Below are 22,235 nucleotides of genomic sequence, written 5' to 3'. Positions count from 1 at the left end.
ATTTGAAGCCTATTCAAATTGCCAAATTTTCAACCTTTTAATCATTTTAGCCACAAGAAAGCATTGTTGATTGGTGGTAAATTATTTTTGTTTTGCCTTTGTTTTGCCTGTACAAAAACAAAGGCGAGAAATCAGACTGCTCAAACTACAGGGGAATCACGTTGCTCTCCATTGCAGGCAAAATCTTCGCTAGGATCCTACTAAATAGAATAATACCTAGTGTCCCCGAGAATATTCTCCCAGAATCACAGTGCGGCTTTCGCGCAAACAGAGGAACCACCGACATGGTCTTTGCCCTCAGACAGCTCCAAGAAAAGTGCAGAGAACAAAACAAAGGACTCTACATCACCTTTGTTGACCTCACCAAAGCATTCGACACCGTGAGCAGGAAAGGGCTTTGGCAAATACTAGAGCGCATCGGATGTCCCCCAAAGTTCCTCAACATGATTATCCAACTGCACGAAAACCAACAAGGTCGGGTCAGATACAGCAATGAGCTCTCTGAACCCTTCTCCATTAACAATGGCGTGAAGCAAGGCTGTGTTCTCGCACCAACCCTCTTTTCAATCTTCTTCAGCATGATGCTGAACCAAGCCATGAAAGACCCCAACAATGAAGACGCTGTTTACATCCGGTACCGCACGGATGGCAGTCTCTTCAATCTAAGGCGCCTGCAAGCTCACACCAAGACACAAGAGAATCTTGTCCGTGAACTACTCTTTGCAGATGATGCAAAGTTGCCCATTCAGAGCCAGCTCTTCAGCGCTTGACGTCCTGCTTTGCGGAAACTGCCAAAATGTTTGGCCTGGAAGTCAGCCTGAAGAAAACTGAGGTCCTCCATCAGCCAGCTCCCCACCATGACTACCAGCCCCCCCACATCTCCATCGGGCACACAAAACTCAAAACGGTCAACCAGTTTACCTATCTCAGCTGCACCATTTCATCAGATGCAAGGATCGACAATGAGATAGACAACAGACTCGCCAAGGCAAATAGCGCCTTTGGAAGACTACACAAAAGAGTCTGGAAAAACAACCAACTGAAAAACCTCACAAAGATAAGCGTATACAGAGCCGTTGTCATACCCACACTCCTGTTCGGCTCCGAATCATGGGTCCTCTACCGGCACCACCTACGGCTCCTAGAACGCTTCCACCAGCGTTGTCTCCGCTCCATCCTCAACATCCATTGGAGCACTTACACCCCTAACGTCGAAGTACTCGAGATGGCAGAGGTCGACAGCATCGAGTCCACGCTGCTGAAGATCCAGCTGCGCTGGATGGGTCACGTCTCCAGAATGGAGGACCATCGCCTTCCCAAGATCGTGTTATATGGCGAGCTCTCCACTGGCCACCGTGACAGAGGTGCACCAAAGAAAAGGTACAAGGACTGCCTAAAGAAATCTCTTGGTGCCTGCCACATTGACCACCGCCAGTGGGCTGATAACGCCTCAAACCGTGCATCTTGGCGCCTCACAGTTTGGCGGGCAGCAACCTCCTTTGAAGAAGACCGCAGAGCCCACCTCACTGACAAAAGGCAAAGGAGGAAAAACCCAACACCCAACCCCAACCAACCAATTTTCCCTTGCAACCGCTGCAGTCGTGTCTGCCTGTCCCGCATCGGACTTGTCAGCCACAAACGAGCCTGCAGCTGACGTGGACTTTTTACCCCCTCCATAAATCTTCGTCCGCGAAGCCAAGCCAAAGAAAAAAGAAAAATTTTTGTTTTAATTTGGGAGTAAGCTTGCTTCTCGAGAGCTTTCTTGAAAATGCAATGAGATTTTTTCCAACATACACAGATGATGTAACGTGGTTTTTTTCCTTGAAATTGGATTTTCTATTTTTATAACATGAATCATTTAAAATGTCATCTTAAGTTTCATTATCTTGCTCGTCTGATTTCATGTTGGAATATGTTGCGTTAGTGTATTTATGAATTCCTACTTTTATAATATACGGTACTTTTGTGAGAGTCTGACTATTGAAACCTTGTGCCTTGAAACAGCTTGGGGCATTAAAAGCTTTCAATTACTTTTTAATGAGCCTGCTGTTAATGGCTCAGATCCTTTGAATGAAAGTCTAATTGGAGTTTCTCTTCCTGTTTGAATTCTCATGGCAATAGGTCATTGAAGGGAAACCTTTGAAGAGTTTTGAGGAAAAAAAGTTTTTCTGACTATTGTTATGAGCCCCAAGGACCCCAAAACCCAGCAACAGTAGACATTCACCAAGACGAGTAGTTTTTAAAACAAAAGTTATTTTTATTCAACTTTATATATGAAACTTTAACTCTATACTTAACTAACCCAAATTAACCCCCTTCTAATTCTAGGCACACGTGTATGTAATGTGTGTGGAAATTTAAGAAAAGTTCCTTTGGTTCACAGTTCAATCTCATTTCTCCTTCTTCCAAGTTCTCTGGATGCAGGCAATTCTTACACTGTGCACAGAAATTTAACATGTAAAAAGTTCACCAGGCTTTGGTGCTCGAAAGGTAAATGTTTACTGCTCAGGAAGGTTCTTGTAGGGTTTGCAGAGAGAGATTTGTTGTTCCAGGATTTCCACATCTGAGGTACCACCATTAGTCACCTCAATGTCTCACTGATGAATCTTGCCTCATCAGGGTTTTCCAGATGCTAACCTCTTTCATTCAGGCCACCAGAGTGTTCTGTTCCAAGAGAAACATCAGACAGATAGGACTTCCAGCCATCCACTGCTTTGGAACTTTGTTTCCAACCAGCTCTTCCTGGCTTGTTTCAGCTGTGACTGTTCAGTCTTTTATTTGTCACACACACTAGCTGAGAGAGATTGTTAACTTGCCTTTCTCTCTCTCTCCAACTGCCAGGAAGCCCATGTGACTCTCTCACTTGCAAAACCCCCACCTTCTTCAGCAAACAACAGGAGTTCTGCTCCTTGGTCAAGATATTGTCGTAGACAAACAAAACCTAGGAGTGACCTTTCTGTGAGCACTTTGCAGAAAGGTACTTGTAGCCAATTTGTCTCCTCCAAAACAATGGTCTTTCATTTTATGACGTCAGTTCAATTAGCACCTACTTGTGAAACGTGTTTAGCATTCTCCATTCTTTCTGCAATGTTATTGAATATGAATTCTTCAGTCTTTCAAATAAGATCTGTTTTAAAATATGTGTATGTATGTAACCCACTAATCTTGCCGAAATCCTCCCAATATTATAATCTATTACACTATATATGTAATTTCTATATTTGAAATTACCAAGCTGAGTCTAGCTGTCCAATGCTTCTTTTGTTGATCTAGGATCATCAAAATTCCAGAATCTGAAGGACTGAGCTTCCAGATCCATGGCACTGCTCCTCCATTTGTTCATGCGGTTCTGAAAGGTAAGATATTTTGACACAAGATGGTGGTTTGGATCTGATTGAATGACGTGAACATTGTTAACAGCAATATCAGTTTAGAAGTATTCATGTGCTGCTTCCAATATTTGTTTTTGACAAGAATTAAATAATGCATATTTATATCATGTCAAATGTATCTTGTATGTTTAGAACAATCAACTGGTGAAAAGCTGTTATTTATAATTTTTATTCCACTCGTTCAAAATTTTGAATGAACTCTTTACTAAGTTTCAGGTCTTTTGAACCTTGCTTTGTTTTATTTGCATTCCAAATATAATGTGTCGACCTCATTGATTGAATGCAGTTCTGAATGTAAGTTAAGCCATGGTTAATGGCTCCTAATGATAGGTCATTGAATGTTCATCCTGCTTCCATTTCCACAGATGCTGTCCATCTTGCTGAGTTATTTCCAGCATTTTCAGTTTTTATCTCACAGTTCAAGCATCTGCAGTATTTTTTTTTATTGAGAGGAATCTGACTTTGTGGCTCTCTTTTTAATTTTTCACTTCACTTCTGGTTTGGTGTTGACAAATTCGAAGGGAAGAATCCATGGAAGAGTGCTGTTTTAATGGAGCATCAATTTCCATCCCTGCTCTCCATGTGGTAGATGGAGATTTTGTTTACAGATATCCTGGAAACCAAAATCTGAGTTTCCCTCATGTTCCCTGGAGTATCTGATTTTTGAAATCATTACATTTACAAATAAATTTCATTTTTATTGCTTTTCTTTAGTTTTCTCCGATATACTGTTGATTTCATCTTAGAAAATCAACAGATTGATCTTTATCCATCAGAAACTAATTGATGCACAGACACACGACATTCAACTTCTTCCCTTTTGGTGATCATAATTTTCCCTTCTCTGCTTCATCAGTTGACTGGATGGAGATGTGGCACTTGGATCATTATTAAGTGTATTCTTAGAAATGAGAGAAGCTAAGACATGGAAATGTCAGTGGGGGAGCAGTGATCATAATGTAAGATTTAGAATGTGTTAGGAAAGAAAATCGACGAATTCAAGTTTAAAAAATACTCTTGAGAAAGGACACCAACATGGGATGAGAGGCAATCTGATCCTGCTAAGTTAGAAACTAATTGAACAGTGGCAGCCCTTAAGGAGGAAAATGGCTCAGGTGTGTTCTAGATCAGCCAGTCTTGATTGTTTTTTTTTGGTCTATAGCCCCTTTTGTACTCTGAGTTTTCAGTCCCATTCCCTGTGAAGCAGTTGAGTTGGTTTCTTTCGTACTTCTCTCCAACCGACTACATGAAAAACATTAAAAATACTTTGATTTCAGTCAATGCCCCAGTCCTCCACCCCCAAATATGCTGCGGCATCCATGGGGACTTGTAGCCCCTGTTGAGAAAGGCTGTTCTAGATAGATTCCCAGGAGGAAGAGTGATCGATTAAACCAGAACACCAATGGATGACAAAAGGAAAAAGATGTCATAAGGCAGATACCAGTGTTTGCAAGATGTTGGAGTCTATTGTCAAGAATGAGGTTTTGGAGTACTTGGAGGCAAGTGACAAGGTAGGTTGAAGCCAGCATAATTTCCTTCAGAGAAAATCTTCCATAACAAACCTATTGAAATTCCTTGAAGAAGTAAAAACACAGAAATGCTGGAGGAACTTGGCTGGTCTTTTCAGCATCTAATAAATACAAGGCTATATCACTAATGTTTTGGTCCTGAGCCCTTCTTCGAGGAATAAGAGTGAGCCAGAAGCAGGAAATTTCAGAATTTAGAAAATGCTGGCTGGGGGAGGAATCCAGACCAACATAAGGGGTTAATTGGGTCTGATTAGGGGCAAGGTAAGAATGTATCATGTTTGTGCGAAAGGAGACAAGGAAAAGGGAGAGTTGGAGAAAGGCGATGGGGGAAGAAGTGAGGGGAGAGGGATTTAACGAAAGCCTGAGAAGTCAATACTAATGCCCTATGGTTGAAGGATGCCTCGTCAGAAGATGAGGTGTTGTTCCTCCAATTTGTGGGTGGTCTCAGTCTGGCAGAGCATGAGATCATGGATAGACATGTCAGCAAGGGAATGGGATGGGAAATGGGTGGCCACCGGGAGATCCATGCTATTGTGGTGGAGAGAGCAGAGGTGCTCAACAAAGCAGTCTCCCAGTCTGTGCCCAGTCTCTCCAATGCTTCTTTTGGATGCTGAAAAGACTGGCTGAGTCTTTTTACTACAATCATAGCATCTGCAGACTTCTGTGTTTCACTCATTGAATAAGGGACAAGCAGGGAGGATGAGGGAGAGGCAGTGGATATTGGTTAATTAAAAAAAATATAGGTGCTGCACATGACGCTATTTAACAAAATAACAAATTGTATAACAGGAAACATACCAGCGTGGTTAGCGCATTGTCAGGAAGCAGAGAATTGGAATACAGGGATCAGATTCTGGTTGGCTGGTAGTTGCTAGTGTTGTTTCACAGGGTTCGGTGTTGGGGCTGCACCATTTTCTATTCTATATCACTGATTTAGATTATGAAATGAATGGCTTTGTGGCCAAGTTTGCAGATGATACGAAGGTAGGTGGGGAGCAGGTAGTGTTGAGAAAACATGGAGGCTGCAGAAGGACTTAGATAAGCAAAATGGTCAGAGAAGTGGCAAATAAAATACAATGTTGGAAAGTGTGCAATCATGTGCTTTGGTAGAAAAAGATAAACAGGCAGGCTATTTTCTAAATGGTGAGAAAATCCCAGATGCAAAGGGATCTGGGTTACTCTGAAGATAAACTTACAGCTTGAGTTGGTGGTTAATAAGGCAATTGCAAGACTGGCATTCATTTTAGGAAAGGGATATGATGTTGAAGCTTTATAGAAGCAGGCACCAAGAGATTTCTTGGTGCCTGCCACATTGACCACCGCCAGTGGGCAGATATCGCCTCAAACCGTGCATCTTGGCGCCTCACAGTTCGGCGGGCAGCAACCTCTTTTGAAGAAGACCACAGAGCCCACCTCACTGACAAAAGACAAAGGAGGAAAAACCCAACACCCAACCCCAACCCACCAATTTTCCCCTGCAACCGCTGCAACCGTGTCTGCCTGTCCCGCATCGGACTTGTCAGCCACAAACGAGCCTGCAGCTGACGTGGACATTACCCCTCCATAAATCTTCGTCCGCGAAGCCAAGCCAAAGAATAAAAGCACTAATGATTCCTTACTTGGAATGTTGTGGGCAGTTTTGGGTCCTCATTTATTAATTTGTTAAATTTATTAACATGCAAATGGCATGTTGGCTAGGCAAATGGTATGTTGGCTTTCATAAAGAGGGGATTGTAGTATAGGAACAGAGACGCCCTTCTGCAGTTGTACAGGGCCCTGGTGAGACCCCACCTGGAGTATTGCGTCCAGTTCTGGTCTCCAGTTTTGAGGAAGGACATACTATCTATAGAGGGTGTGCAGCGCGGATTTACAAGGTTAGTTCCAGGGATGGCGGGGTTGACATATGCTGAAAGGCTAGAAAAACTGGACTTGTATCCGATGGAGTTTAAAAGGATGAGGGGGGACATGATTGAGGTATACAAAATCATCAGGGGGATAGACAGGGTGAAGTCGGATTACTTGTTCCCAATGATGGGGGAGACGAGGACTAGAGGGCATAGTTTAAGAAAACAGGGTAGGCCCTTTAGGACGGAGATGAGAAAACATTTTTTTACCCAGAGAAGTGTGAATCTGTGGAATGCTCTGCCACAGAGGGTGGTAGAGACAGATTCGCTGATTACGTTCAAAAGAGAGTTAGATAAGACTCTAGTGGGCAAAGGAGTTAAGGGTTATGGCTGGAAAGGGGTACTGATAGTAGTGATCAGCTATGATCTGTAAAATGGCGGTGCTGGCTCGACGGGCCAAAGGGCCTACTCCAGCTCCTATTGTCTATTGTCATTTAAGAATGGATGTGTTGATATTAGAGACGGTTCAGAGGAACTTCACAGGAATGATTCCAGGAATGAAAGGGTTATATAAGGAACGTTTAACTGTATTCTTTGGAATTTAGGAGAAGGGGTGGAGGGGGAGGATCTCATGAAAATGTTTTGAATGTTGAAAGTTATGGACAGTGTAGATGTAGAAAGGTTGTTTCTCATGGTGGGAGAGACTCTAGGACAGATGGCATGACTTCAGGATTGAAAGGTGTCCACTTAGAACAGAAAAGTGGAGGAATTTCTTTAGACAGAGGATGATGATTCGTTGGAATTTGTTGCCGCAGGCGGTTGTGGGGCAAAGTTGTTGGGTGTATTTTAGGGAGAGAATAATAGGTTCATGATGAGCCAGGGCATTCAAGGTTATTGGGAGAAGGCCAGGCAGTTGGGCTGAGCGGGGAGAATGGATCAGGTCATGACTGAGTGGCAGGGTAGACTTGATGGGCTAAATAACCTATTTCAACTCCTTTGCCTTTTTGTTTTATGTTGATTGTTTAGACAAGTGAGAAACAGGCTGATAACAGCAAGTTCTTAGGGAGGTTAAAAATGGGAATTAGATTGTGAAAGAGAAAAAATAAGCAAGTCTTGAGCAAACACAAGACAGAATTGAATGATTTTCTGCAGACATCTGAATGAGTTCTAACTGGAGAGATGGCAGTTCATCAAAGAACAGAAGATGCTTAATCCGAGCAGTGGAGGGCATAGCGAAGAAAACTGAATGGGAACTTTGCATTAATCTTCACCAAGGAAGTAATTGCTGCCTTACTCTCAAGCAAACAAAAATGTCGTTATGGTTTTAAATGGACTAAAAATAGATGAAGTGTAGGCTCTGGTCAGATAAGCTATACTTTAAAGCAGATAAATTGCAGTGTCCAAATAGAAGGAATCTGTTTATGAAGAGAAACAAAGGAGAAATTGCAGAAGATCTGGCCATATTGCTCAAACATCTGTAGATTCAAATGTGGTGCCCCTCACTTTCAGAATTCTAGAATTGATATCTTGTTCAAAAAATGTTTGTTGGTATAAATTGAGTAATGTTGGAACAGTCAATATATGCTCCTGTTGGGTTGAGCTCCAGAAACATCATTTGAGGACAGAATTAGCAGTTATTTGCATGTTAGATTGATTAGAGAGGTTAAATTGTGTGCATCTAATTTGATGAAGTAACGGAGAAGGTCAATGAGGGAACTAAAATTGACATCGAACAGATAAACTTCCAGAAGGCATTAAGATTATACTGAATAGATGTGTGATCAGGATCGAAGATCATGAAATAGAAGGGACTGTCATGGATGGAAAGAAAATCGGCAAAGAAACAAAAAATAAAGTATAAAGATTGAACTGGAGAGAAGTGTATGGATGAGTTCTTGATCTTTATCAATGACATGTTCATGACAATTTGATTCTGTGCCATCTACGTTCTGAATGGTCAATCCTTCTCTGTGAGATCTTGACACCAGTTCCAGGCACCTCAGCCAGGACAAACATCAACTTTATATTTAACACTCTGGGTGGAGGGATATGACACATGAACAACAATTACAGAGATGTATGTGAAAAATTTGTTGTATTTTAAATCAAGTTCAGAACAGACAGGGCAGATGGTTCTCGTTCAACAAAACAATATTTCTAAGGAATGTAGACACAAGATGATTAGCAAGAGAACTAAAGGAACATTTCTTTTGCGTACTGAATATTTAGCACCTGAAATTTGATTCCAAAAACTGTAGTGGAAGGAGATTCAGCTGTAGATTTTAAATGAGAGATTGTGACAATAATGGAACCTTTACCTTTAAGTATCCAAAAGGAAAGAATTTTCAAGTTCATGTGGAGAGGGTGAGAGAATGGGATGAGTTGGATTGCTCTTGGTTCATAGCTCAAAAGACCCTTCTGAGTTGCAATCAATCTGTTTCAAAATCCAAAGTTCATGCATCAACTCACAATATTACTTTTGCACAATCCACCACACTAGACATGAGCTTTCCAGTATCACCTCAATTATCCTTCAATCAAAGCTTCAGTAAAAATCTCAGCATGCTGCCTTTACAATTCTATGGTGACTGTAACCTTAACTTCCAAATGCTTGCATCTTGACCTACAATTTAACTTTCTTTGAACAAGAGGGAAAAAAAACTTTGAACTGGCAGAGAAATAGTGTAATTGAAAGCAGGTGAGTAGGATTTTATTACTGGGAAAATGCAAGAATATGCGAAAGGAGTGTAAATTGTCAGTTGAGTTGCAAACATTTGGGCAGGGGGAAATGTGGCTGCAACTGTTTAATTTTAACAAATTAATGAGCGAGACTCCATTTTGTACATGTTTTTATACTTGCTGCTTTCTTTAGACACATTCTCAATTATCAGAATTGTGAGAAGTACAATATTCAGGACATCAACCAGCATTAAATTTATTCATGCATTTTTTCGGTAAACCAATAAAAATACAGTTCTTTACTCATTGTGATTATCTTGGGAGCTTTTTAAGGTTATTTATGTTTGAGATTATCTTTCTGATTGCCAGAACATTTCATCGATTGAGCTCTATGTTGCTTCAGTATGAAACTTTGGTGAATAAATGAGAGAGGGGAGACTGTAGATCCATGTTTAAGATCTCCAGCAATATTTCTAGTTGACCAGAGCAGCCTGCTCCACATCATATGCACTTGATTGATGTAGACTGTTGCAAATACTTAAAATACAGCAAATTCCCCAGTATCCGACACCTATGGGGATTGCGGATGCAGGATATGCAAATTTTATGGTTGCTTGAGGCACGCTCTTACAATGTCTAACTATTACACCTGCATTAGGAATAAACAGTTTAAAAGACAGTGCAAAATTGTAAAGCAATTTGAAAAAAAAAATCAGTATTGTAGTCCTTAATTATGTAAAGTTTATTTTAATCAGGTAATTCCTGTAACAAACAAAATTTAAATTTGAACCCCAGACACTGGCGCTGTTAGTGAACCATGCCCCCATCATAATTAACCCTCTTCCCACCCCCACCTCAAGTTTTCAGATAAAGCCTTAATATTCTTCATACTAATAAAGATAAAAAGTGTTACTAGGCAAGGATAAGGACACCCTTTCGGGAAAGTCACCCCAGCGGGCAAGTGGCTCTTCATTCCTGGCCCCTGCCACTTTGTTCAAATGGCTGCTGCAAGCGAGGCATGGATGGGGCACTCCACTGGCTGAATGTTTACTCCTATTTTCACCAGCAGTTTGCTTTGGAGAACTCTAACTTTTACAATTTAATCTTTTATTTACATTTTTATTTATTTTCTTTTTGCTGGTTGGTTGGGTTGATGGTTGCTTAAATTCTGGATACTGGGGATTTTACTGTATTTAAAGGGACCCAATTATGGTATTTCCAGTTTGAGTAATTGTCTCTTCACCCCTGATTGAAGGAGGAGCAACTCCTCAAGTTATCAATTTCTCCAGTGGGAAAGATTTCACGTCGCTAAGAACAGGGGAATCGGTTTGGTTAAGAAAAAATCTAGAATTTCATTGTGGAGGTGCAATTAGGTGGTGTCGATGAGAGATGTGAGAAAACATGAGGGTCCTCAGAGGCAAGAATAGTGCAGTGGTGGAAAGATGTAAAATGATGGCCAGTTAAAATAAAATAGAAAATGTTGGAAGCCTTCCATAGGTCGGGTATCATCTGTGGATAATAAACAGATAATGTTTCTAGTTCGAGATCTGTTTTTTATTGCAGAGGTGGGAAGCCCTCTGATGTATTCTTTGCCCTGACATGATTTGTTTCTCATCATATTTCTACTTTGTGATTGGCATCACATTTGGCATAAAATAGCATGATTAATACAAAGCACTTTCAGTTGTTGCTGTAAAACTGGCTTGGGAAAAGGCAAGTGTTCCTGTTCACTGTGGCATACTCCATTATGATATAATTCCATTAATGGAGGTAATGCATGACACCAAGTTCCAGCTGCACAAATTTGCACCATTCCCTTTTGCATCAGATTACATTTGCTCCTTTGGTCTCAGTGATTCATCCTTAAAATCTTTCATTATTGGTTGCTGTTGGTCTCATAAAACCAGAGAAATGGTTCCATTTGTGGGATTTTTATCAGTACCACAGTTACTTAAATAGTTGAGGACAAGCAGATCACGAGTTGAACCCCCATTGATCTTGCACTGGCATTTGTTGAGCTTTGACTTATCAACTAACATCTTTCTTGAACTATCATTAACCTTCCATCACAGTGACTTTCCACATACTGTGGTCCCAAGTGAGAGATTTCCAGAATTTGCAATCAAGATATCATCAGTAAATATTGATGTTGATTTTAAGAGGGAGTTTGTTCCATAGAAATTAATGCTAACCATGGCTTATTCAATGTAGAATGTATTCTTGGGAATTCAGTGATTGCTCAGAAAGTTCTCGTGTCTTATCTGATGCAGATATCTATGAACAGGAGCACAAATGTAGGGAGGATCTTTGTTTCTCTCCTCCAGATGTTTGAAGATAAAAGTTGTGCAGTATTTTTCCTCCGGACAACTCCAATGTTTAATTTCTCCATGGTGATTGTCACAGTCTGCCATCCAGCAAAGCTGTGTCCTTGGGCTAATCTTCTTCATGGCGATGCCAATTCTCACCACATGAGAAAAGTAGATTAATTTCACTTAAAAGTAGATTAACCTTTTATTAAACTACTTTACAGGCCAAAATCATGCCAACTTTAGACAGTTGCAGTCGTGCAGGTGATTCTTCCTGCAGACACAAGCCAAGCTCCAAGCCTAAACCAAATCTTTCGCTGATTTGCTTGCGATGTAATATATTTTACAAATGATGTGAAGCTGAATGTTGTTCTCTGACCAGTGTCTGCCACAGGAAAAGCCCTCTTCCCAAGGAGATTTGACCTCAAAAATATCTGAATCAAGGCCAGAAAGTTTAAATGTGTTATAAACCTAAGCAACCTTTGTTGTGAGTAATACTTGCATGGCAGAGGAGAATCAATGACCAGGAGGACAGATCTCCCAGGACGAAGCTATCCCATTGCACCTTGGGTGTGCTGATATCTGTGATGTCCCCAAATGCAGAATACTTGACTGCAAAATTTGTGGTTGTGGGGGATTGCATTCGGGGTTAACTACGTTATTTTGGCAGTACGGTTATTGTCGCGGCTAGCGAAACACAATTACAGCGCCAATGACCTGGGTTTGAACTTGGCGGTGTAGTAAGGAGTTTGTACATTCTCCCCACATCCGGATGGACATTCTGGTTTCCTCCCCCATTCAAAATTATCAAGAGGTTGGACGTTAAGTGGGTGTGTATTTGGGTGGCAAAGGCTTGTGGGCCGGAAGGACATGACACCAAATTCAAATGTCCAAATTTAATTTATTTTTAAAAAGCATCAAACTATCTAGATTTGCATTTAAAACTTCATCTCCATTCGAACTAAAGGCTACTGGGTAATGAGCATCTACAGTCACTAGTGTGTCCAAACACTGCTGATGGCCACTTGAGAGATTATCTTGACAGTTGCCAAAACAAATCTTTTCAGAGGTTCCCTGCAGTGTCCCAGCAGCTTGAATTTGAGAGAGAAAACATCCTGCAGATTTGTCTAATTCAATGGAGTTTGAATTGGGTATCTATTCCTCTTTTCACCAAACAGCTGTTTCCTAGTTGTATAAAATGTACAGGTCATTCATTGAGTAGATGATCTTGTCTTTGTAAGATTTCCTCCAAATTGAGGAGGCAACCACTCATTCCATCTTGTCAGAAAATGCAGACATCAACCTCATTCATTCATTTCTATCTTTCTCCTTCTCGCACTCCAATAGGTTTAAATATGCTCTATTTATGAATCAACGTGAAATGAACAAAGCAGATTGAGGAAGTCGACTACAGTGGAAGCTGGGCAAAATCTTTGATCTTATTTATCATATTTTGGATCCATAATGAGTTCATGCTCTTTCTTTAATGTTGATCTGTGTGCACTGACAAACAAAACTAATTCCAGCTATCTGTCATATTTTCATTAGTGGATTATACCACCTTGTGCTCTTGCACACTCAATTACTGTCAGCCGTTACTGTTGGTAGAGGGAAAAGGACTGCTGGTACTCTCTGTATGATACCTGGTGCATGCTGCTTTCAATAGGTATTTAATTTGATATCCGAGGGAAAATTCCTCTTTCTGTCCCCATTTGATTTTGCTTTAGGGTATGTACTATTGTACTTAGTGTCACTATGGAGGTCCTTGGATATTACACTTCTGCATTAGGTTTCTCCAGTATCAAAACCCACTAAAAATAGATTTCCACGGGCAGTGAAACTGCTGAATGACTGATGAGCTGCTCATACAATCCCTCCAAGACTCCACTATTTCTCTCTCTATAATAGATATATTTATAGATTATTTAGAGAGAGAGACAGAGATATACTGCATATAAATCGCTTGTAAAGATCACTTGGGGTTGCACGGTTAGCGTAGCGGCTAGTCCAATGCAGATACAACACCAGCAACCCGGGTTTGAATCCAGCCCTATCTGTAAGGAGTTAGTACGTTCTCCATGTGACTGCATGGGTTTTCTCTGGGTGCTCCGGCTTCCTCTCACCCTTCAAAACATACGGGGATTGTCGGTCAGTTGGGTTTATTCGGGCAGCATGGGCTTGTGGGCTGGATGGGCCTGTTACCACGCTGTTATGTTGAAAATTGAAAAAAAAATGTAAAAATTAACTTGAGCTTGATGAACAGTAACTGGATAATCAAATGCTTAATGTAGAATTTTGTGGCTTCACAGGTGTTGAACTGCACTTAATTTATTGCACGTAATTCTGATTGATCTTGCAGGGTCTGGGGCTGCAGCTGCTGGACTTCTCCCTGGCCAATGTGTTCTAAAAGTAAATGGTGGTAATGTTAGTAAAGAGAACTACTCTGCAGTGCTTGAACACTTTACAATTTACAGAAAAAATCTGCAGAATTTGCAAGTAAGTAACACAAGGCCATGCCATCATAGTTGGAGATGAATTGGTCTTGTTATTTAAAACTGTTTTTCGAATTTTGAAACGTTGTCCCAACGTAAATATCAGTTCCATTTTCCCCTCGAGTAAAGCAGCAGAAACAGAAGCAAAAAAGCTGCAGATGATGGAATCATGAACAGACAATGAATTACTGGAGGAACATGGTCAGTCAATTACAGTTTTTACACAGTCGCTGCGTTCTGGAAATAATTCCCAATGTCCTGGAAAAAGGACTCATTCCCGTTCTGACATTTTACCTCCTCAACGCCTCGTTATTTTCACAGATCTCCTGCGCTTTCAACTGAACTGCGAGTGATCCACGAACAACAGGGGAATGAACAAGACTCCTTAAATACTGCACTTCATGTATTCTGTCTAAACTCATGGTGTGACACAGATATTTGGGGTTTTGGTCGTTTCTGTGTGAACGGCCAATCCCAGTACGCTGGGAGACACTTCAGAACAGAAAAATCATGCAAGTCCTACGTTTAAAAAAAATAACACCATTGTTTCTGGTTTGGATCTCTTAACAAGACTGAAGCATCAACCCATGGTTGATGTCTGATCTGCTGAGTCCCTCCAGCAATTTGTTGTCACTGCACAACATAAATTTGAGCTGTTCTTATTTTCATTACAAAATGTTGTGCTGAGATTCTAGTGATGCATTCTATTTTCATAAAATAAGCATTTTCTAGCTTTGTAATGCTTTCTGCTATTAATTGTTGCTTTTCATAATTGATTTTTTGAAAAATGGAGCATGTAATGCTAGCCTTACTGTTCAAATTTCCCTTCACTTGCTTTAAGGATACATTAATTGGTCAACTCCTTGAATCACAACTATATTTCTGGGTGATCACTTGGTCATATTTGTTTGGACATGTTTAGAGTTTGATTTAGCAAAGTTAAAGAATTGGAAAAATACAGTGAAGTGAATGCTTGTATGTGAGCATTTGAAGATTAATCTATTTCTGATTAATATTTTTTTCATGAATGTTTGGATTTGAGGGGATTGGTGATACTAGTGGGGGACATTGGCAAACAGTCTGACTTGGGTCTTCCTCAGAGGCTTGGTCGTGGGATCAAGCCCAGACTGAACTTGTTCCAGAATTGGCAAAATGGTCCCGCCCACTCACTCAACCTACCTGGGTTCTTTGTATTCTTCCCACAATTTGCTAACCCACATTTGGCTGCATCTCACTCAGTGATCTTGTGTCATTCTTACAACATTACATCTTCAGGTTCCCCTTTATCCACCTCCCAATGAGCTGGGTTCAACATGCTGGTCAAATGGGGAAATAATTTGACCTTCAGGGATTGCTGAGCAGTTGTGGGTGTGGGATGCTTTTAGATTAAAAAGAACATCTAATTGAGCATTTGCATTTTATATTTTCAATCATGAACGGCATAGTAAAGTGGAATTATTTGAAACTCATGATAAAGATGGCATTTTGCATTCAAGATGCCTCCATTACTGAGACAAATCTTGACTTTGTATATCACTGAAGTTTGAGTACCTTTGGACATTTATTAAGTTGCTTTTCCTAATCCCATTTTTGTTTGAAAGAGCTTTTGCCCAAAAATGAAAACCATATGGTTTTGTGGTCTCTCTGGAGTACTCTAAGTTACAATTAGCAAAGCTTAGACGTCTGTGTTGCACCCTCAGTAGAAAACCCACCTCATGGCCTCTGACAGGTCACATATGGGGGCATTTGTTGAATAATATGGAAAGGTAACACTTTCTCTCTGTCTGTATTTGATGTCTTTCATTTATCATTGCTTGCTTAAAGATATTTCCATTTAATCTCTGTGTAAAGGACAAGGTGCCTTTACTTCATCAAAGGTTTTACTTTTTCTCCCTGATAAATGATTATTATTTCTGGACTGATGACAATACTCATTTATATCCATTTTGTGTGACTTGTCACTGCAACTTGCCTTTTTTCAGAATGAAATTTTAAAAAATTCCTGCTGCCAAGATTCTTTGATTGTCATGTACATAAATACATAAAATTTGTCAACTTTTAAAAACTTTGCACAAAATTGTTGTTAATATTTAATTATTGTAAATATTTTCATTTTACATTTTTTTCTCTTGTTCAATGGGGAATGCTGTTACACTAATCACTTTTACTTGATTAACTGTTTGAATACAAACGAGCATCTGCTTCATGAACCAATAAATATTAAAAAAACAATTGTACAATTTTAAATAAACTTTAGTCTGATTATCTTCATAAACAATCCACTCAGATAAAAGTGGTGAATGATCCTCTAATGCATATTTGGTCTTTTTTATTTTCAGAGAAAAGGAATTGGTTCCTGGATCTATAGAACGGTTGAAGATGTGGACGAAGAGGCAGCACAATCGAAGTCCGAAACAGATTGCCTTGACAGTATTTCCGATTTATCACTGCATGGTATGCTGGTAGATGTCTCAGCTCATCAAACAAAAATACTTGATCATGTTGGCGAGAGCAGACAGGAGGCGGGTATGCTGTTGTTAAAGAAATGTAACTAAAATTGATGCCATTGCCAATATGTTAAATGAAGAAAACGTGAGTCTGCAGGGTTTAAAGTTCTTAGATTTGTTAACACAAACTCAGTAATTTATGACCAAATTCTTTTAATTCCAAACAACATTTATATAACCATAAAATTGAAAATAATGTTAGCTAATCTGGAACTTTTGCCATACTTGGAAGTTATGTCGTATAAATGTATGTATAATTAAATTGGTATAAATTTACCAAAGCAGTGTTCAGTTGCCTGGACGTCAGGGTGTACACTTAGAAGTGACGTGTGAAAATATCAAGCAACTTTAAATGGACTTTTGGGGCTTATTGGCCATTCCAACCACTGTAAAAGAAGACAGAAAAACAACTTCTCTTTCACCAGCATCACTTGCACTGTGGTTTCATCTTTGATTTTGCTTTTGCTGTGGCTACAAATAGCCACAACTCTGGTAAATTCAGAGACAGCACAACACATTTTAACCACATTTCCTACATTGCGAGGTTGGGTTATAGGGATTGTGTGAACCATGGTGAGTATATAAAAAAAATCAATAGAAAAATGCCAGAAATGCTTTGGTGTTTTCTCCGCACGATTTGTGCTTGCTTGATTTCTTGAATTTGAACTCTTGGGAGACCATTCATTTACCTGATTGACAGGTTTTACTGTATTTCTTGATAACCAAGTTGCTTTCATTTACAAGGAGCCCTGTTCATCAAAATTTTCTGCACTAAACGAGCATTCCTTCAGAATCAATTCATGCAGTGCAGACTTGAATTGGGAGAGAAAATATGAACTTCCGCAACATAAAATGAGAATTTTAATTTTGTTTTTGTTTCCAGGCTAATTATAATCCTTTCCAGTTAAACATATTCCAGTCATTTCACCATTACTTTTTGTTTGTATCTGATTAGAAAATCCTTTAAATTGCAGTAGCATAAATGTTTGTTATCAAGAGAGAGAAAGTTGTAGAATCAGCCATTTAATCCACTGAATCTTGCTGACCAACCAAAGACCCACTTGCACTCATCCCATCCATTTCCTTCCGATTTATAAGGGCCAATTAGCCTATTAACTTGCATGTTTCTGGGATGTAGGTGGAAACCAGAGCACCGAGAAGAGATCTACCCTGTCAAAGGGAGAACTTGCAAACTCTGCACAGACAATACCAAAGGTTAGGATTGAACTGGAGTCATTGGAGCAGTGAGGATTTCCCTCAGCTGTCTTGTGGAAGTTGCACCTCTTTATTGCCCTAATTTCCATTCTAGCATTTCTAATTTTGATACCCACAAAGATGATCCTGATCTATTGAAGAATGGTTTCTAACTTGTTGAAGGAATTCTTTTCCAACTTTCATTTCATACAATTTGTTCTTTGATCGATGTAATGTTCACTAATGCCTTTTTTTCTATCTCAGAATCTTGGAATATTCTTAAGAATAAAGCAGTTGAATGCATCAAAGTGTTTATCAGTGCCAAGGAAGGGAACTTCAATTGCTTCTTCTATTTGTTAGCATTAACTGTGTTTCAGTCAGAAATATCTGCATGGTTTTAATTTCAGCTTTCTGAAACAGTAACATGGGTGCCATCAAAGCATTGGTGATCAAAGAAATGGATTTCATAGGAACAGGAGTGGGCAACTGGTGTCTTGAATGTGTTCACCTGTTCAATTTGGAAATGGATGGTCTATTGAAATGCCATTTCTGATTGTCCAGAATTTGCCATCAGTCCAAGTTTGCCATCGCCTTCTGAGTGAACTCTGTCCATGGCAGGAGTGATGTAGACAGCTGCAGCTTGTAGCGGAGAAGCCATGCACAGTAGCAATGATGCGATCTTGAGGATGTGTCAAAGCAAACTCGTACTGAAAGGGAGCGTTAATAAAAAAAAATAGGAAGAGAGCTAGTTAGCTGAGTTACCCGACCTGCTCTCCCTCCAGTTACAGCATAGACAAAATGGTTAAAACTGTTTGCAGTTTCAGACATTCAAAAACATTTTATTAAGGTAAAAATAATTTGTGGAAGACTCTTCAAACTCACTAATTTCTTGATTTAAAAAAAAATGTTTTTCTGTTTAACTAAACTGCATCAATATCTCTTGTGCCATTTAAACGAATGACAGAGCACATAGATTGCCAGATTCATCCAGACAATGGGATTTGGATATTTCACAAAGGTACCAAATTCCCTGTAGCTCTCTAGGAAATATTGATAGTTTTGTGAAAAAACAGACCATGGCCTTGCTTTGTGCTCCATGTCCCTTTTAATCTTTGCCTGGCAAAAATAAAACTTAAATCTTGTTTTTAAATTGGCCCAGAATTTAAACTCTGTTGGAAAGTTCATTCTAAGTTTATCTTGTCCATAACGTGATGAGATGCTTTGCAGATTCACTTGGAAATATGTAGTTTCTAATTTGACTGCTGGCTCTTTTACCCCCCCTACCCACCCCCCCCCCCCCACCCCCCGATTTCCATGGTACTATCATAGGAGAAAGATTTTCTTATTGCACTGTGCGGAATCTAATTTTTACTTTGAACATTATTTTCAACATTTCTTGCTGACCACAAACTGTATCAACTATTAATACATTACAGTATTTTTTTTCACTTTTTCTCACACCTCCTCCAATTCAACCCAACACTTTTGAGTACAAATGGTTAGAAAAGGAAGAACATCTTAAGTTGTCTCAATTGTGTTTCACAAACATCTATTGTTTATGTGCATGTTTGAAAACTGTTCTAGATTAAAAAAAAAAATTCTTTGATAAGTTGTCTCCAGAATGATTGTTTTGCTTTCATATCTTTTTGACTCCATTTTAATATCATGCTCTCTTGGCTTGTGTGAGTAAGCTTCTATAAATAGTCAACAAGCTAAATGCTGAACACCAGTTACCTTGACTAATTCTTTAAAATTATCTGTGTTTCCAGTAACAAGCTATATACTGACCTCTGTCAGGGAAGTGACAAGGAAAATAAACTCAAAGATAATAAAATGCATAATTAAATCTAACAAGTGAAGAAATTAGGCTAATTTTCCTTCAACCTTTGAGAGGTAATCACTTTTGAAACCTTGCAGACATCCAGTTGAGTACTGATGGAGCTACCTCTCATGTCAGCATGACTGTGGATAATGTGCATTTGGAGCATGGCGTTATCTACGAATACGTCAGCGCTGCAGGAATCAAATGTCATGTCAAGGAAAAAATGCTGGAGCCCAAGGGATGTTTCAATTTGACTGCAAAGGTATAGATTATTCAAAACCTGTTTTCTTGTGAATATTGCAAAATAGTAATTTATTTTTTGGTTATTAGCCACGACCATTTAAATTTGTTTCTTCCAGAAACGTGCGGAGAAACTTGTCACAATAAGCAGTGCTGAACAAACGATAAGCTAAGAATAGTGAATTGTGCTCTACCTTAAATTAATTCAGTCATTGAAACAGGCTATTCATCCAACAACTGCATGTCCACTGTCAAACACCCGTTTACACTTGGCCCAGTCCATCCTTTGCATGTTTTATCAACTCCCCTCAGATTCCTTTTGGGGCAATTGACATTGATCAATTAACCTAGCAGTCTGCATGCCTTTGGGAACTGGGAAGATACCCACATGGCCATGGAGAGTACATGAAAACTAATGGATAAAATAGGTCAGGATTGAATCCAGGTGCTGGTGCTGTGAGGAATCTATGCCATTGAGCCTTTGAATGAATTTCAGACTGTACACAAACCGTGTCGCCATATTTTACTAAATGCACTCAGGGTTCGTTTCTCTTCTGTGGCACTAGAAATGAATTGTACTGGCGAGTGAAGAATTCTGTTACCAGAGAGGTGGTACTAATTTCATAAAGATATAAACCATTTACCATTGATGAAGGCCAAAATTTGCCATTTTACAGAACAGTGACCATGCTGTAAGAAGAGCCGAATGATGGGGAAACAAATGGCAATGGGTCAAGGGAGGGCGCAGAGAGGATGCCAGGTTTGGGTTACTGAGACCTAAATTAAAAAAAAATGTTTCCAAATCAGTGGTTCAGAATGTTCGTGCCGATTGAACTAAGGAAAATGTGATCACAAAGTAGTGTGCTGAGTCCTCATGCAGTGCAGGATGGATTTTGGTTGATGAGTCATCGAGTTACTATTATTACAAGTCGGGTACCCCACAATGGGACAGTAATTTGGTTGGAGTTTTCCTCATTTCTTGATTTTTAAAAATTTTTATTTTCATGCATTATTGCTGCTGGTGTCAAATCAAGAGCAAAAGTAGTGAAGTGGATGCAGACTGAAGTTAATTGGGTTGTCTGATGAGCTGAGTTATTGTCAAATTCTATGGGAGGAAAAATGCATAGGCAGTTTTTTCCAAATTGCTTTCTATTTTGTGATGCTTTTGCATCTTAAAAGTGAATACTATGACACCAATAATCAAGAGGACTTTATTTGTCAATGTATTTACTTTGGAAACTCAATTGTGTGCCATCTTAAATTTGTAGAACGTTTACAACAAAGGAGGGAACCGTTTGGACCATCTTGTTAATATCAATGAGGGCCAGGATGGGGAAGAAAAATAGTCCAATTGCACCTTCCAGCACTTGATCTGTAGCACTCCAGGTCATAACTCTTCAAGAGGACATCAAAGTACTGTTTAAAAATGTTGAAGGGTATCCACATCACAATCGATTTTAGGGAAGAGATACCATACTCTAGGTTTAAAAAGGTCTTTCTCTATATTTTTTCTCTCTAATCCTTCCAACAATTATTTCAAAGTAATACCTCCCTGGCATTTGATGGTGCCCAGGGAAATAGGTCTTTCTATTACCTGAGTTTCCTCAAAACTTTGAAGTGCGATTGTCTCCTATTTCACAAAGAAAACTAACCCCACGTATCCAGTCTTCACTGCTTAACTAACAACATTCTCACAATTCTCCTCTGTACTCTTAGCACTGCAATTGAAATTTTTCTGCTATGGCAATGAAATGCACACAATATCCAAGCTGCAGTTTAAAAAAAAAAACAGCCTTGTGCAGAATTTCTCTGTTCCTGTATTTTACGCCTTGGTTATCATCATCGAGTTGGACCCTTTGACCATGACATCTCACCCAATCTTATTTGACCATCTCTACACTAACTTTATACATCTGCATGAGGTTTATATCTTTCTATGCTGTGCCAATTGAAGTGTTTGTTTGGTTTGTAAAGGGAATAGATTTGAATGCCCTTTATTTAATACTGCTTACTGATGGTCCTTGCTACCTTTTTAAGAACCTGTGAGCATTCACACCAAAGTCCCTTTGTTCCACACCACTCAGTGTCCTGCTATTTCTTTACATTCCTTTGGCTTATTTTGCCTTATCAAAGGCCTTGGCTCTCTTTGAAGAATGGTTCAAGTCCGAAATGTCGGTGATATATCTTTACTTTCTATGGACGCTGCAAGACCTCCAACATTTGTTTTTAT

The 22,235-nt window shown here is 39.5% G+C and overlaps 1 protein-coding gene and 1 non-coding gene across 12 annotated transcripts in view; both read left to right on the top strand.

Moving 5' to 3' along the window:
- prex1 (phosphatidylinositol-3,4,5-trisphosphate-dependent Rac exchange factor 1) overlaps positions 1-22,235 on the top strand; it is a 240,372-nt gene that overhangs the window by 160,701 nt on the left and 57,436 nt on the right. For 10 of the 11 annotated variants that reach the window (XM_069883777.1, XM_069883774.1, XM_069883769.1 and 7 more), the window contains 4 exons: positions 3,274-3,356; positions 14,110-14,246; positions 16,582-16,768; positions 19,861-20,027. In XM_069883777.1, coding sequence (XP_069739878.1) covers positions 3,274-3,356; positions 14,110-14,246; positions 16,582-16,768; positions 19,861-20,027 — 574 coding nt within the window. The remainder of the gene's footprint in view (positions 1-3,273; positions 3,357-14,109; positions 14,247-16,581; positions 16,769-19,860; positions 20,028-22,235) is intronic. The other variant, XM_069883780.1, reaches the window with a different exon arrangement.
- On the top strand, positions 12,245-12,408 carry LOC138737780 (U1 spliceosomal RNA). Its single transcript, XR_011341230.1, has one exon. It is a non-coding gene; the product is annotated as a U1 spliceosomal RNA (small nuclear RNA).

The sequence above is a fragment of the Narcine bancroftii genome, chromosome 6 (genome assembly GCF_036971445.1).
Source record: "Narcine bancroftii isolate sNarBan1 chromosome 6, sNarBan1.hap1, whole genome shotgun sequence".
Classification (NCBI taxonomy): Eukaryota; Metazoa; Chordata; class Chondrichthyes; order Torpediniformes; family Narcinidae; genus Narcine; species Narcine bancroftii.
This window is presented reverse-complemented; position numbering and strand designations above follow the sequence as displayed.